Genomic DNA, 18315 nt, shown 5'->3' with positions numbered 1-18315 from the left:
TGACGCTATTTTCCTGAAATAAACAGTGATTTATTAGCCGTACAATGACGATGATTTAAAAATAGACTTTCAACAACTGCATGGGCTTTAAGAGAAGAGATAGCATGAAGCGGGACGAAGAGCTCCCCACCCTCTCGCTCCAAGTTACAGGCAACAATATGGACCAAATGTCCCCTCCCTTGTGAAATGTGAAAGATGCTAACACCTCAACATGTACATTACCCAGTTATACACTCTGAACCTCAACATGTACATTACCCAGTTATACACTCTGAACCTCAACATGTACATTACCCAGTTATATACTCTGAACCTCAACATGTACATTACCCAGTTATACACTCTGGACCTCAACATGTACATTACCCAGTTATACACTCTGGACCTCAACATGTACATTACCCAGTTATATACTCTGAACCTCAACATGTACATTACCCAGTTATATACTCTGAACCTCAACATGTACATTACCCAGTTATATACTCTGAACCTCAACATGTACATTACCCAGTTATATACTCTGAACCTCAACATGTACATTACCCAGTTATACACTCTGAACCTCAACATGTACATTACCCAGTTATACACTCTGAACCTCAACATGTACATTACCCAGTTATACACTCTGAACCTCAACATGTACATTACCCAGTTATACACTCTGGATATCAACATGTACATTACCCAGTTATATACTCTGAACCTCAACATGTACATTACCCAGTTATACACTCTGAACCTCAACATGTACATTACCCAGTTATACACTCTGGACCTCAACATGTACATTACCCAGTTATACACTCTGGACCTCAACATGTACATTACCCAGTTATACACTCTGAACCTCAACATGTACATTACCCAGTTATACACTCTGAACCTCAACATGTACATTACCCAGTTATACACTCTGAACCTCAACATGTACATTACCCAGTTATACACTCTGAACCTCAACATGTACATTACCCAGTTATACACTCTGGATCTCAACATGTACATTACCCAGTTATACACTCTGGATATCAACATGTACATTACCCAGTTATACACTCTGAACCTCAACATGTACATTACCCAGTTATACACTCTGAACCCCAACATGTACATTACCCAGTTATACACTCTGAACCTCAACATGTACATTACCCAGTTATACACTCTGAACCTCAACATGTACATTACCCAGTTATACACTCTTAACCTCAACATGTACATTACCCAGTTATACACCCTGGACCTTGATATTCTATACATTACCCAGTTATACACTCTGAACCTCAACATGTACATTACCCAGTTATACACTCTGGACCTCAACATGTACATTACCCAGTTATATACTCTTAACCTCAACATGTACATTACCCAGTTATACACTCTGAACCTCAACATGTACATTACCCAGTTATACACTCTGGACCTCAACATGTACATTACCCAGTTATACACTCTGAACCTCAACATGTACATTACCCAGTTATACACTCTTAACCTCAACATGTACATTACCCAGTTATACACCCTGGACCTTGATATTCTATACATTACCCAGTTATACACTCTGAACCTCAACATGTACATTACCCAGTTATACACTCTGGACCTCAACATGTACATTACCCAGTTATATACTCTTAACCTCAACATGTACATTACCCAGTTATACACTCTGAACCTCAACATGTACATTACCCAGTTATACACTCTGGACCTCAACATGTACATTACCCAGTTATACACTCTGAACCTTGATATTCTATACATTACCCAGTTATACACTCTGAACCTCAACATGTACATTACCCAGTTATATACTCTGGACCTTGATATTCTATACATTACCCAGAGCAACATATAACCAGTAACAGACAGACAGACAGACAGAGCAACATATGACCTGTAACAAACAGACAGACAGAGACACAGACAGACCAACATATAACCAGTAACACAGACAGACCAACATATAACCAGTAACAGACAGACAGACAGAGCAACATATAACCAGTAACAGAGACAGAGCAACATATGACCTGTAACACACAGACAGATAGAGACACAGCCAGACAGACAGACAGACAGAGCAACATATAACCAGTAACACAGACAGAGACACAGCCAGACAGACAGACAGACAGACAGAGCAACATATGACCTGTAACACACAGACAGATAGAGACACAGCCAGACAGACAGACAGACAGACAGAGCAACATATAACCAGTGACACAGACAGCGCAACATATGACCAGTAACACAGACAGAGCAACATATGACCAGTAACACAGACAGAGCAACATATGACCAGTAACACAGACAGAGCAACATATGACCAGTAACACACAGACAGACAGAGACACAGACAGACAGACAGAGCAACATATGACCTGTAACACACAGACAGACAGAGACACAGACAGACCAACATATGACCAGTAACACAGACAGAGCAACATATGACCAGTAACACAGACAGACAGAGACACATATGACCTGTAACATTTAACACAGACAGACAGAAAGCAACAACACAAAAAGCAACCAAACAGCATGACAGAAAAAGAGCCTACACTGTATAGCAGACAGCATGGAAAGCAGGTCTACACAGCTGGGGGATGGTGTTGACACACCTGACTGTCCGTTAGCCATGTCTTTAGGTTATTGGTGAAGGTACCGTAAACAGCAGCTCCATGTGTGTTCCAGACATGAGAAGCTCTCTCAGAGAAGACCGTCAGGCTGAAGGTGTTTTTCCTTAAGGGAACTATACAGTCACTTCTCATCATGCAGATTAGATTATCCGGCCAGAAGAACAAGTCCATGATCAGTATGTTCCATCATCACACTGCTTCAGAAAGAGAACACCAAGTCTACATGGGTGCGAGGTCTCAGAGGAGCATTCAGACTCCATGTAGCTGCCACACTAGTGTCTGAACTTCTCCTGTGGGGTTAAAGAACGTTTGTAACGAACCGCTACAGTAGCGTGTCAGACCGCTGTGTGTCGGGCGGCGTCGTTCCTAGGAGACATGGACATCTGTCGGCCTGCGTTGTTGCTAGGAGACATGGACATCTGTCTGGTGAACTGGCTGAAACTGGCAGCCCTGCATCTCGCCCGGGATTCCCCTCCCTCTCCGCCCAGGGGCTGGCCTAGGCCTTGAGAGAGGCCTAGGGGTAGAGTACGGAAGTGGGCCGTGTCGGGGTGACCCTGGCTGGGCTGGTCCTTGGAGGAGAAGAGGCTCTGGAGGAGGTGGAACTTCTCCTTCTCCTCCCGGAGGAACACGTCCACCAGCAGAGTCTTCTCTCTCTTCAGCTGCTCACTGATGTTCTTCGGTACGTCTGGGATCACCCAGGCAACCAGCAGGCTCAGGAACATCACCAGGTTCTGATGGAGACAGCGTCATGGACGTCAGGGTGGAGATTGGAGGAAGGATGGAGCACAAAGCGACAACAGAAGACAGGAGTTTGTTAAACTGGTTGGTGATGTACTGAATCATCTGATAAATGCTCCACTGTGTCTAAAATACAACCACACTGCAACCACAGTGGTCCAACCACACTGATCATTGGTCCAACCACACTGCAACCACAATGGTCCAACCACACTGATCATTGGTCCAACCACACTGCAACCACAATGATCCAACCACACTGATCATTGGTCCAACCACACTGCACCAGTGGTCCAACCACACTGCAACCAGTGGTCCAGCCACACTGATTATTGGTCCAACCACACTGCAACCATAATGATCCAACCACACTGATCATTGGTCCAACCACACTGCACCAGTGGTCCCACCACACTGCAACCAGTGGTCCAGCCACACTGATCATTGGTCCAACCACACTGCAACACAAGTGGTCCAACCACACTACAACCACAGTGGTCCAACCACACTACAACCACAGTGGTCCAACCACACTACAATCACAGTGGTCCAACCACACTACAATCACAGTGGTCCAACCACACTACAATCACAGTGGTCCAACCACACTGTAACCACAGTGTTCTAACCACACTGCAACCAGTGGTCCAACCACACTGCAACCACAGTGGTCCAACCACACTGCAAACACAGTGGTCCAACCACACTAGAACCACAATGGTCCAACCACACTGCAACCAGTGGTCCAACCACACTGATCATTGGTCCAACCACACTGCAACTATAATGGTCCAACCACACTGCAACCAGTGGTCCAACCACACTGATCATTGGTCCAACCACACTGCAACTATAATGGTCCAACCACACTGATCATTGGTCCAACCACACTGCAACCAGTGGTCCAGTCACACTGATCATTGGTCCAACCACACTGCAACACAAGTGTTCCAACCACACTGTAACCACAGTGTTCCAACCACACTGTAACCACAGTGTTCCAACCACACTGTAACCACAGTGTTCCAACCACACTGTAACCACAGTGTTCCAACCACACTGTAACCACAGTGGTCCAACCACACTGCAACCACAGTGGTCCAACCACACTGCAACCACAGTGGTCCAACCACACTGCAACCACAGTGGTCCAACCACACTGCAACCACAGTGGTCCAACCACACTGCAACCACAGTGGTCCAACCACACTGCAACCACAGTGGTCCAACCACACTGCAACCACAGTGGTCCAACCACACTGCAACCACAGTGGTCCAACCACACTGCAACCACAGTGGTCCAACCACACTGCAACCACAGTGGTCCAACCACACTGCAACCACAGTGGTCCAACCACACTGCAACCACAGTGGTCCAACCACACTGCAACCACAGTGGTCCAACCACACTGATCATTGGTCCAACCACACTGCAACCACAGTTGTCCAACCACACTGATCATTGGTCCAACCACACTAGAACCACCATGGTCCAACCACACTGATCATTGGTCCAACCACATTGCAACCACAGTGGTCCAACAACACTACAACCACAGTGGTCCACCTACACTGATCATTGGTCCAACCACACTTCAAACACAGTGGTCCAACCACATTATCATTGTACCAGGTAACTGTTCCAGAGTCAGTTTGATATTACATACAGTACCAGGTAACTGTTCCAGAGTCAGTTTGATATTACATACAGTACCAGTCAACAGTTTGGACAACCCTACTCTTTCAAGTTTATTTTTTTATTTTTACAATTTTCTACATTGTAGAATAATAGTGAAGACATCAAAACTATGAAATAACACATATGGAATCATGTAGTAACCAAAAAGTATTTCAGATTCTTCGAAGTAGCCACACTTGCCCTTGATGACAGCTTTGCACACTCTGGCATTTTCTCAACCAGCTTCATGGGGTAGTCACCTGGAATGCATTTCAATTAACAGGTGTTGTTAAAAGTTCATCTGTGGAACTTCTTTCCTTAATGCGTTTGAGACAATCAGTTGTGTTGTGACAAGGTAGGGGTGGTATACAGAAGATAGCCCTATTTGGTAAAATACCAAGTCCATATTATGGCAGGAACAGCTCAAATAAGCAAAGAGAAATGACAGTCCATCATTACTTTAAGACATAAAGGTCAGTTAATCTGGAACATTTCAAGAACTTTGAAAGTTTCAAGTGCAGTCGCAAAAACCATCAAGCTCTACGAAACTGGCTGTCATGAGGACCACCAAAGGAAAGGAAGACCCAGAGTTCCTTCTGCTGCAGAGGTTACCAGCCTCGGTTACCAGCCTCGGTTACCAGCCTCGGTTACCAGCCTCGGTTACCAGCCTCGGTTACCAGCCTCGGTTACCAGCCTCGGTTACCAGCCTCGGTTACCAGCCTCGGTTACCAGCCTCGGTTACCAGCCTCGGTTACCAGCCTCGGTTACCAGCCTCAGACTGTAGTCCAAATAAATGCTTCAGAGTTCAAGTAACAGACACATCTCAACAACAATTGTTCAGAGGAGACTGCGTGAATCAGGCCCTCATGGCTGAAAAAAAAACACAACTAAAGGACACCAATGAGAAGAAGAGACTTGATTGGGTCAAAACACATGAGCAATAGACATCAGACTGATTGAAATCAGTCCTTTGGTGTGATGAGTCCAAATTTGAGATTTTTGGTTCCAACCGCCGTGTCTTTGGGAGACGCAGAGTAGGTGAACCAATGATCTCCGCATGTGTGGTTCCCTCCGTGAAGCATGGAGGAGAAGGTGTGATGGTGCTTTGCTGGTGATACGGTCAGTGATTGACTTAGAATTCAAGGCACACTTAATCAACATGGCTACCACAGCATTCTGCAACAATGCTCAATCCCATCTGGTTTGTGTTCAGTGGGACTATCATTTGTTTTTCAACAGGACAATGATCCAACACACCTCCAGGCTGTGTAAGGGCTATTTGACCAAGAAGGAGAGTGATGGTGCTGCATCAGATGACCTGGCCTCCACAATCACCTGACCTCAACCCAATAGAGATGGTTTGGGATGAGATGGACTGCAGAGTGAAGGGAAAGTAGCCAACAAGTGCTCGGCAAAAGTGGGAACTCCTTCAAGAATGTTGGAAAAGCATTCCAGGTGAAGTTGGTTGAGAGAACGCCAAGAGTTTGCAAAGCTGTCATCAAGGCAAAGGGTGGCAAGTAGGTGTCCAAACTTTTGACTGGTACTGTACATACAGAATATCTCCTGACTAAAGTCATGTTTAAATGTTCATAGGTGTCCCAGCTATTTGTGGTACTGTACATACCGAATATCTCCTGACTAAAGTCATGTTTAAATGTTCATTACATTTACATTTAAGTCATTTGGCAGACGCTCTTATCCAGAGCGACTTACAAATTGGTGAATTCACCTTATGACATCCAATAGGTGTCCCTGCTATTTGTGGTACTGTACATACAGAATATCTCCTGACTAAAGTCATGTTTAAATGTTCATAGGTGTCCCTGCTATTTGTGGTACTGTACATACAGAATATCTCCTGACTAAAGTCATGTTTAAATGTTCATAGGTGTCCCTGCTATTTGTGGTACTGTACATACAGAATATCTCCTGACTAAAGTCATGTTTAAATGTTCATAGGTGCCCCTGCTATTTGTGGTACTGTACATACAGAATATCTCCTGACTAAAGTCATGTTTAAATGTTCATAGGTGTCCCTGCTATTTGTAGTACTGTACATACAGAATATCTCCTGACTAAAGTCATGTTTAAATGTTCATAGGTGTCCCTGCTATTTGTGGTACTGTACATACAGAATATCTCCTGACTAAAGTCATGTTTAAATGTTCATAGGTGTCCCTGCCATTTGTAGTACTGTACCTGGAACAGGATAACGAAGGCCAGTCTGGCAGCAAGGACGGCCCAGTAGGTTTTAGAGAACTGGTAGGCTTCAGCTGACCATGGAGGCTCTCTGTAGTCCTTATACCTGGGGAGTTGGGAGGGGGGGGGGGGTTACTAGAGGTCTTAGGTATGTTAGTGATCCCTCTAAGGCAGACAGCAGACAGACACCCCCTCTAGGGAACAGAGCCATAATGGAGGTGGTCAGACTGTAGTCTAGGGAACAGAACCATAATGGAGGTGGTCAAACTGTAGTCTAGGGGACAGAGTCATAATGGAGGTGGTCAGACTGTAGTCTAGGGGACAGAGTCATAATGGAGGAGGTCAGACTGTAGTCTAGGGGACAGAGTCATAATGGAGGTGGTCAGACTGTAGTCTAGGGGACAGAGTCATAATATGGTGGTCAGACTGTAGTCTAGGGGACAGAGTCATAATGGAGGTGGTCAGACTGTAGTCTAGGGGACAGAGTCATAATGGAGGTGGTCAGACTGTAGTCTAGGGGACAGAGTCATAATGGAGGTGGTCAGACTGTAGTCTAGGGGACAGAGTCATAATATGGTGGTCAGACTGTAGTCTAGGGGACAGAGTCATAATGGAGGTGGTCAGACTGTAGTCTAGGGGACAGAGTCATAATGGAGGAGGTCAGACTGTAATCTAGGGAACAGAGCCATAATGGAGGTGGTCAGACTGTAGTCTAGGGAACAGAGTCATAATGGAGGTGGTCAGACTGTAGTCTAGGGGACAGAGTCATAATATAGAGGTCAGACTGTAGTCTAGGGGACAGAGTCATAATGGAGGTGGTCAGACTATAGTCTAGGGGACAGAGTCATAATGGAGGAGGTCAGACTGTAGTCTAGGGGACAGAGTCATAATATGGAGGTCAGACTGTAGTCTAGGGGACAAAGTCATAATGGAGGTGGTCAGACTGTAGTCTAGGGAACAGAGTCATAATATGGAGGTCAGACTGTAGTCTAGGGGACAGAGTCATAATGGAGGTGGTCAGACTGTAGTCTAGGGAACAGAGCCATAATGGAGGAGGTCAGACTGTAATCTAGAGGACAGAGTCATAATGGAGGTGGTCAGACAGTAGTCTAGGGAACAGAGACATAATGGAGGTGGTCAGACTGTAGTCTAGGGAACAGAGCCATAATGGAGGTGGTCAGACTGTAGTCTAGGGAACAGAGCCATAATGGAGGAGGTCAGACTGTAGTCTAGGGGACAGAGTCATAATGGAGGTGGTCACACTGTAGTCTAGGGAACAGAGTCATAATATGGAGGTCAGACTGAAGTCTAGGGGACAGAGTCATAATGGAGGTGGTCAGACTAGTCTAGGGGACAGTCATAATGGAGGAGGTCAGACTGTAGTCTAGGGAACAGAGCCATAATGGAGGTGGTCAGACTGTAGTCTAGGGGACAGAGTCATAATGGAGGTGGTCAGACTGTAGTCTAGGGGACAGAGTCATAATGGAGGTGGTCAGACTGTAGTCTAGGGAACAGAGCCATAATGGAGGTGGTCAGACTGTAGTCTAGGGGACAGAGTCATAATGGAGGTGGTCAGACTGTAGTCTAGGGGACAGAGTCATAATGGAGGATGTCAGACTGTAGTCTAGGGGACAGAGTCATAATGGAGGTGGTCAGACTGTAGTCTAGGGGACAGAGTCATAATGGAGGAGGTCAGACTGTAATCTAGGGAACAGAGCCATAATGGAGGTGGTCAGACTGTAGTCTAGGGGACAGAGCCATAATGGAGGTGGTCAGAGTGTAGTCTAGGGGACAGAGTCATAATGGAGGTGGTTAGACTGTAGTCTAGGGAATAGAGCCATAATGGATGTGGTTAGACTGTAGTCTAGGGAATAGAGCCATAATGGAGGTGGTCAGACTGTAGGGTAAGTGCCCTCAGTACCCCTCTATCCAACCATGTTATTAATGATGCCCCTCAGTTATCCTCTATCCAACCATGTTATATCCTCTATACAACCATGTTATTAATGATGCCCCTCGGTACCCCTCTATCCTCTATACAACCATGTTATTAATGATGCCCCTCACTACCCCTCTATCCTCTATACAACCATGTTATTAATGATGCCCCTCAGTACCCCTCTATACAACCATGTTATTAATGATGCCCCTCAGTTATCCTCTATCCAACCATGTTATTAATGATGCCCCTCAGTACCCCTCTATTCAACCATGTTATTAATGATTCCCCTCAGGACCCCTCTATCCAACCATGTTATTAATGATGCCCCTCAGTACCCCTCTATTCAACCATGTTATTAATGATGCCCCTCAGGACCCCTCTATCCTCTATCCAACCATGTTATTAATGATTCCCCTCAGGACAACTCTATCCTCTATCCAACCATGTTATTAATGATTCCCCTCAGGACCCCTCTATCCTCTATCCAACCATGTTATTAATGATTCCCCTCAGGACCCCTCTATCCTCTATTCAACCATGTTATTAATGATTCCCCTCAGGACCCCTCTATCCTCTATCCAACCATGTTATTAATGATTCCCCTCAGGACCCCTCTATCCTCTATTCAACCATGTTATTAATGATGCCCCTCAGTACCCCTCTATCCTCTATCCAACCATGTTATTAATGATTCCCCTCAGTACCCCTCTATCCTCTATCCAACCATGTTATTAATGATGCCCCTCAGTACCCCTCTATCCAACCATGTTATTAATGATTCCCCTCAGGACCCCTCTATCCAACCATGTTATTAATGATGCCCCTCAGGACCCCTCTATCCAACCATGTTATTAATGATTCCCCTCAGTACCCCTCTATCCTCTATACAACCATGTTATTAATGATTCCCCTCAGGACCCCTCTATCCAACCATGTTATTAATGATTCCCCTCAGGACCCCTCTATCCTCTATACAACCATGTTATTAATGATGCCCCTCAGTACCCCTCTATTCAACCATGTTATTAATGATGCCCCTCAGGACCCCTCTATCCTCTATCCAACCATGTTATTAATGATTCCCCTCAGGACCCCTCTATCCTCTATACAACCATGTTATTAATGATGCCCCTCAGGACCCCTCTATCCAACCATGTTATTAATGATTCCCCTCAGTACCCCTCTATCCTCTATACAACCATGTTATTAATGATTCCCCTCAGGACCCCTCTATCCAACCATGTTATTAATGATTCCCCTCAGGACCCCTCTATCCTCTATACAACCATGTTATTAATGATGCCCCTCAGTACCCCTCTATTCAACCATGTTATTAATGATGCCCCTCAGTACCCCTCTATCCTCTATTCAACCATGTTATTAATGATGCCCCTCAGTTATCCTCTATCCAACCATGTTATTAATGATGCCCCTCAGTTATCCTCTATCCAACCATGTTATTAATGATGCCCCTCAGTTATCCTCTATCCAACCATGTTATTAATGATGCCCCTCAGTACCCCTCTATTCAACCATGTTATTAATGATGCCCCTCAGTAACCCTCTATTCAACCATGTTGTTAATGATGCCCCTCGGTACCCCTCTATTCAACCATGTTATTAATGATGCCCCTCAGTTATCCTCTATCCAACCATGTTATTAATGATGCCCCTCAGTTATCCTCTATCCAACCATGTTATTAATGATTCCCCTCAGTTATCCTCTATCCAACCATGTTATTAATGATGCCCCTCAGTTATCCTCTATCCAACCATGTTATTAATGATGCCCCTCAGTTATCCTCTATCCAACCATGTTATTAATGATGCCCCTCAGTTATCCTCTATCCAACCATGTTATTAATGATTCCCCTCAGTACCCCTCTATACAACCATGTTATATCCTCTATACAACCATGCTATTAATGATGCCCCTCAGTTATCCTCTATCCAACCATGTTATTAATGATGCCCCTCAGTTATCCTCTATCCAACCATGTTATTAATGATGCCCCTCAGTTATCCTCTATCCAACCATGTTATTAATGATGCCCCTCAGGACCCCTCTATCCAACCATGTTATTAATGATGCCCCTCAGGACCCCTCTATCCTCTATCCAACCATGTTATTAATGATGCCCCTCGGTACCCCTCTATACAACCATGTTATTAATGATGCCCCTCAGTTATCCTCTATCCAACCATGTTATTAATGATGCCCCTCAGTTATCCTCTATCCAACCATGTTATTAATGATGCCCCTCGGTACCCCTCTATTCAACCATGTTATTAATGATGCCCCTCAGTTATCCTCCATCCAACCATATTATTAATGATGCCCCTCAGGACCCCTCTATCCTCTATCCAACCATGTTATTAATGATGCCCCTCGGTACCCCTCTATTCAACCATGTTATTAATGATGCCCCTCAGTACCCCTCTATACAACCATGTTATTAATGATGCCCCTCAGTTATCCTCTATCCAACCATGTTATTAATGATGCCCCTCAGTTATCCTCTATACAACCATGTTATTAATGATGCCCCTCAGTACTCCTCTATACAACCATGTTATTAATGATGCCCCTCAGTTATCCTCTATCCAACCATGTTATTAATGATGCCCCTCAGTACCCCTCTATTCAACCATGTTATTAATGATGCCCCTCAGTTATCCTCTATCCAACCATGTTATTAATGATGCCCCTCAGTTATCCTCTATACAACCATGTTATTAATGATGCCCCTCAGTTATCCTCTATCCAACCATGTTATTAATGATGCCCCTCAGTTATCCTCTATCCAACCATGTTATTAATGATGCCCCTCAGTTATCCTCTATCCAACCATGTTATTAATGATGCCCCTCAGGACCCCTCTATACAACCATGTTATTAATGATGCCCCTCAGTTATCCTCTATACAACCATGTTATTAATGATGCCCCTCGGTACCCCTCTATTCAACCATGTTATTAATGATGCCCCTCAGTTATCCTCTATCCTCTATCCAACCATGTTATTAATGATGCCCCTCAGTACCCCTCTATTCAACCATGTTATTAATGATTCCCCTGAGGACCCCTCTATTCAACCATGTTATTAATGATGCCCCTCAGTACCCCTCTATCCAACCATGTTATTAATGATTCCCCTCAGGACCCCTCTATCCTCTATCCAACCATGTTATTAATGATGCCCCTAAGTTATCCTCTATCCAACCATGTTATTAATGATGCCCCTCAGTTATCCTCTATCCAACCATGTTATTAATGATGCCCCTCAGTTATCCTCTATCCAACCATGTTATTAATGATGCCCCTCAGGACCCCTCTATACAACCATGTTATTAATGATGCCCCTCAGTTATCCTCTATACAACCATGTTATTAATGATGCCCCTCGGTACCCCTCTATTCAACCATGTTATTAATGATGCCCCTCAGTTATCCTCTATCCTCTATCCAACCATGTTATTAATGATGCCCCTCAGTACCCCTCTATTCAACCATGTTATTAATGATGCCCCTCGGTACCCCTCTATCCAACCATGTTATTAATGATGCCCCTCAGTACCCCTCTATACAACCATGTTATTAATGATGCCCCTCAGTTATCCTCTATCCAACCATGTTATTAATGATGCCCCTCAGTTATCCTCTATACAACCATGTTATTAATGATGCCCCTCAGTACCCCTCTATACAACCATGTTATTAATGATGCCCCTCAGTTATCCTCTATCCAACCATGTTATTAATGATGCCCCTCAGTACCCCTCTATTCAACCATGTTATTAATGATGCCCCTCAGTTATCCTCTATCCAACCATGTTATTAATGATGCCCCTCAGTTGTCCTCTATACAACCATGTTATTAATGATGCCCCTCAGTTATCCTCTATCCAACCATGTTATTAATGATGCCCCTCAGTTATCCTCTATCCAACCATGTTATTAATGATGCCCCTCAGTTATCCTCTATCCAACCATGTTATTAATGATGCCCCTCAGGACCCCTCTATACAACCATGTTATTAATGATGCCCCTCAGTTATCCTCTATACAACCATGTTATTAATGATGCCCCTCGGTACCCCTCTATTCAACCATGTTATTAATGATGCCCCTCAGTTATCCTCTATCCTCTATCCAACCATGTTATTAATGATGCCCCTCAGTACCCCTCTATTCAACCATGTTATTAATGATTCCCCTGAGGACCCCTCTATTCAACCATGTTATTAATGATGCCCCTCAGTACCCCTCTATCCAACCATGTTATTAATGATTCCCCTCAGGACCCCTCTATCCTCTATCCAACCATGTTATTAATGATGCCCCTCAGTTATCCTCTATCCAACCATGTTATTAATGATGCCCCTCAGTTATCCTCTATCCAACCATGTTATTAATGATGCCCCTCAGTTATCCTCTATCCAACCATGTTATTAATGATGCCCCTCAGGACCCTTCTATACAACCATGTTATTAATGATGCCCCTCAGTTATCCTCTATACAACCATGTTATTAATGATGCCCCTCGGTACCCCTCTATTCAACCATGTTATTAATGATGCCCCTCAGTTATCCTCTATCCTCTATCCAACCATGTTATTAATGATGCCCCTCAGTACCCCTCTATTCAACCATGTTATTAATGATGCCCCTCGGTACCCCTCTATCCAACCATGTTATTAATGATGCCCCTCAGTACCCCTCTATACAACCATGTTATTAATGATGCCCCTCAGTTATCCTCTATCCAACCATGTTATTAATGATGCCCCTCAGTTATCCTCTATACAACCATGTTATTAATGATGCCCCTCAGTACCCCTCTATACAACCATGTTATTAATGATGCCCCTCAGTTATCCTCTATCCAACCATGTTATTAATGATGCCCCTCAGTACCCCTCTATTCAACCATGTTATTAATGATGCCCCTCAGTTATCCTCTATCCAACCATGTTATTAATGATGCCCTCAGTTATCCTCTATACAACCATGTTATTAATGATGCCCCTCAGTTATCCTCTATCCAACCATGTTATTAATGATGCCCCTCAGTTATCCTCTATCCAACCATGTTATTAATGATGCCCCTCAGTTATCCTCTATCCAACCATGTTATTAATGATGCCCCTCAGGACCCCTCTATACAACCATGTTATTAATGATGCCCCTCAGTTATCCTCTATACAACCATGTTATTAATGATGCCCCTCTGTACCCCTCTATTCAACCATGTTATTAATGATGCCCCTCAGTTATCCTCTATCCTCTATCCAACCATGTTATTAATGATGCCCCTCAGTACTCCTCTATTCAACCATGTTATTAATGATTCCCCTGAGGACCCCTCTATTCAACCATGTTATTAATGATGCCCCTCAGTACCCCTCTATCCAACCATGTTATTAATTATTCCCCTCAGGACCCCTCTATCCTCTATCCAACCATGTTATTAATGATGCCCCTCAGTTATCCTCTATCCAACCATGTTATTAATGATGCCCCTCAGTTATCTTCTATCCAACCATGTTATTAATGATGCCCCTCAGTTATCCTCTATCCAACCATGTTATTAATGATGCCCCTCAGGACCCCTCTATACAACCATGTTATTAATGATGCCCCTCAGTTATCCTCTATACAACCATGTTATTAATGATGCCCCTCGGTACCCCTCTATTCAACCATGTTATTAATGATGCCCCTCAGTTATCCTCTATCCTCTATCCAACCATGTTATTAATGATTCCCCTCAGGACCCCTCTATCCTCTATCCAACCATGTTATTAATGATTCCCCTCAGGACCCCTCTATCCTCTATACAACCATGTTATTAATGATTCCCCTCAGGACCCCTCTATCCTCTATCCAACCATGTTATTAATGATTCCCCTCAGTTATCTTCTATCCAACCATGTTATTAATGATGCCCCTCAGTTATCCTCTATACAACCATGTTATTAATGATGCCCCTCGGTACCCCTCTATTCAACCATGTTATTAATGATGCCCCTCAGTTATCCTCTATCCAACCATGTTATTAATGATTCCCCTCAGGACCCCTCTATCCTCTATCCAACCATGTTATTAATGATTCCCCTCAGGACCCCTCTATCCTCTATACAACCATGTTATTAATGATGCCCCTCAGTACCCCTCTATTCAACCATGTTATTAATGATGCCCCTCGGTACCCCTCTATTCAACCATGTTATTAATGATGCCCCTCAGTACCCCTCTATCCAACCATGTTATTAATGATTCCCCTCAGGACCCCTCTATCCTCTATCCAACCATGTTATTAATGATGCCCCTCGGTACCCCTCTATCCAACCATGTTATTAATGATGCCCCTCAGTAACCCTCTATACAACCATGTTATTAATGATTCCCCTCAGGACCCCTCTATCCAACCATGTTATTAATGATGCCCCTCAGTACCCCTCTATCCTCTATACAACCATGTTATTAATGATTCCCCTCAGGACCCCTCTATCCTCTATCCAACCATGTTATTAATGATGCCCCTCGGTACCCCTCTATCCAACCATGTTATTAATGATGCCCCTCAGTAACCCTCTATACAACCATGTTATTAATGATTCCCCTCAGGACCCCTCTATCCAACCATGTTATTAATGATGCCCCTCAGTACCCCTCTATCCTCTATCCAACCATGTTATTAATGATTCCCCTCAGGACCCCTCTATCCTCTATCCAACCATGTTATTAATGATGCCCCTCAGTTATCCTCTACCCAACCATGTTATTAATGATGCCCCTCAGTACCCCTCTATCCTCTATACAACCATGTTATTAATGATGCCCCTCAGTAACCCTCTATTCAACCATGTTATTAATGATGCCCCTCAGTACCCCTCTATCCTCTGTACAACCATGTTATTAATGATGCCCCTCAGGACCCCTCTATCCAACCATGTTATTAATGATGCCCCTCAGTTATCCTCTACCCAACCATGTTATTAATGATGCCCCTCAGTACCCCTCTATCCTCTATACAACCATGTTATTAATGATGCCCCTCAGTAACCCTCTATTCAACCATGTTATTAATGATGCCCCTCAGTACCCCTCTATTCAACCATGTTATTAATGATTCCCCTCAGGACCCCTCTATCCAACCATGTTATTAATGATGCCCCTCAGTACCCCTCTATTCAACCATGTTATTAATGATTCCCCTCAGGACCCCTCTATCCTCTATACAACCATGTTATTAATGATGCCCCTCAGTAACCCTCTATTCAACCATGTTATTAATGATGCCCCTCAGTACCCCTCTATCCTCTATACAACCATGTTATTAATGATGCCCCTCAGGACCCCTCTATCCTCTATCCAACCATGTTATTAATGATGCCCCTCAGTACCCCTCTATCCTCTATACAACCATGTTATTAATGATGCCCCTCAGTAACCCTCTATTCAACCATGTTATTAATGATGCCCCTCAGTACCCCTCTATCCTCTATACAACCATGTTATTAATGATGCCCCTCAGTAACCCTCTATTCAACCATGTTATTAATGATGCCCCTCAGTACCCCTCTATCCTCTATACAACCATGTTATTAATGATGCCCCTCAGTTATCCTCTATCCAACCATGTTATTAATGATGCCCCTCAGTAACCCTCTATTCAACCATGTTATTAATGATTCCCCTCAGGACCCCTCTATCCTCTATACAACCATGTTATTAATGATGCCCCTCAGTACCCCTCTATTCAACCATGTTATTAATGATGCCCTTCGGTAACCCTCTATCCAACCATGTTATTAATGATTCCCCTGAGGACCCCTCTATCCAACCATGTTATTAATGATTCCCCTCAGTACCCCTCTATACAACCATGTTATATCCTCTATACAACCATGCTATTAATGATGCCCCTCAGTACCCCTCTATACAACCATGTCATTAATGATAACCATGGCTAGAGGACCGTGGCTAGAGGACCGTGGCTAGAGGACCGTGGCTAGAGGACCGTGGCTAGAGGACCGTGGCTAGAGGACCGTGGCTAGAGGACCGTGGCTAGCGGACCGTGGCTAGAGGACCGTGGCTGGAGGACCGTGGCTGGAGGACCATAAAGCACAATAACAGCCAGTTTAATGTTTCTATTAGAAACTGTTTCTACTATGAAACAACTAGAGTCACTAGAGATACTACGGCAGGTCAGACAGACGGATGAAAACAGAGAAACTATTTTTGTCAGAATGGATATCAAAGCCAAGTTGAATTTCCTCTGAACGTTTGATTGGCTGTATTGAATTAGGAAAACATCATAGAGACAGACTGGTCCTGGTGTATGGCCATATACAGGCATGGAGCAGGAATGTGTGAGACTGGCTCCGGTTCACCCAGCCACCCTACACTCTATCTGCCCTCAGGCCCCTGCCTCTCCCTGGGAGCCTCTCCCTGGGAGTCCCCCTCACACACACACAGAGATCTGATTCCCTGAACAAGACATCACCTCAATGATCCTCTGGCTGCCTCCATGTTTGGTTATCACAATACTGACCATGTCAAAAATAGAACAGACACACACTCATTCAATAATACAGAGCTCTCCAAAAGTATTGGGACAGTGATTTATTTGTTGTTATTTTGGCTCTGTACTCCAGCACTTTGGATTTTAAATGATACAATTACTACGAGGTTAAAGTGTAGATATCAAGCTCTAATTTGAGGGTATTTTCATCCATATTGGGTGAATCGTTTAGAAATTACTCCACTTTTTGTACATAAGCCCCCCACCCCCAATTTAGAGGACCAAAAATCTTCGGACAAATTCACTTAAATTTGTAATACTCAAAAGTTTAGTATTTCGTTCCATAAGCAATGAGTTTCGGCACCGGAAGAGATGGCTGCCGTTTTACGATCTCTACAGGACTACAGGAAAAGGAGGACCGAGCACGCCCCCATTCTCATCGCCGGGGCTGTAGTGGAGCAGGTTGAGAGCTTCAGGTTCCTTGGTGTCCACATCACCAACAAACTAACATGGTCCTTGGTGTCCACATCACCAACAAACTAACATGGTCCTTGGTGTCCACATCAC

The 18315-nt window shown here is 44.1% G+C and overlaps 1 protein-coding gene across 1 annotated transcript in view; it reads right to left on the bottom strand.

Moving 5' to 3' along the window:
* Positions 1 to 202: 202 nt before the first annotated feature.
* The window catches only part of LOC135535983 (anoctamin-1-like), a 153389-nt gene continuing 135276 nt past the window's right edge, over positions 203 to 18315 (bottom strand). Inside the window, exons 26-27 of the mRNA XM_064962385.1 lie at positions 7276 to 7381; positions 203 to 3391 (exon numbers count right to left, since the gene is read on the bottom strand). Of these exons, the coding sequence (XP_064818457.1) occupies positions 2996 to 3391; positions 7276 to 7381 (502 nt within the window). The 3' untranslated portion in view covers positions 203 to 2995. The remainder of the gene's footprint in view (positions 3392 to 7275; positions 7382 to 18315) is intronic.

The sequence above is a fragment of the Oncorhynchus masou genome, unplaced genomic scaffold (assembly GCF_036934945.1).
Source record: "Oncorhynchus masou masou isolate Uvic2021 unplaced genomic scaffold, UVic_Omas_1.1 unplaced_scaffold_540, whole genome shotgun sequence".
NCBI classification, from domain to species: domain Eukaryota; kingdom Metazoa; phylum Chordata; class Actinopteri; order Salmoniformes; family Salmonidae; genus Oncorhynchus; species Oncorhynchus masou.
Note: the sequence above shows the minus strand (reverse complement) of the source record. Positions and strands in the feature narration are given on the sequence as shown.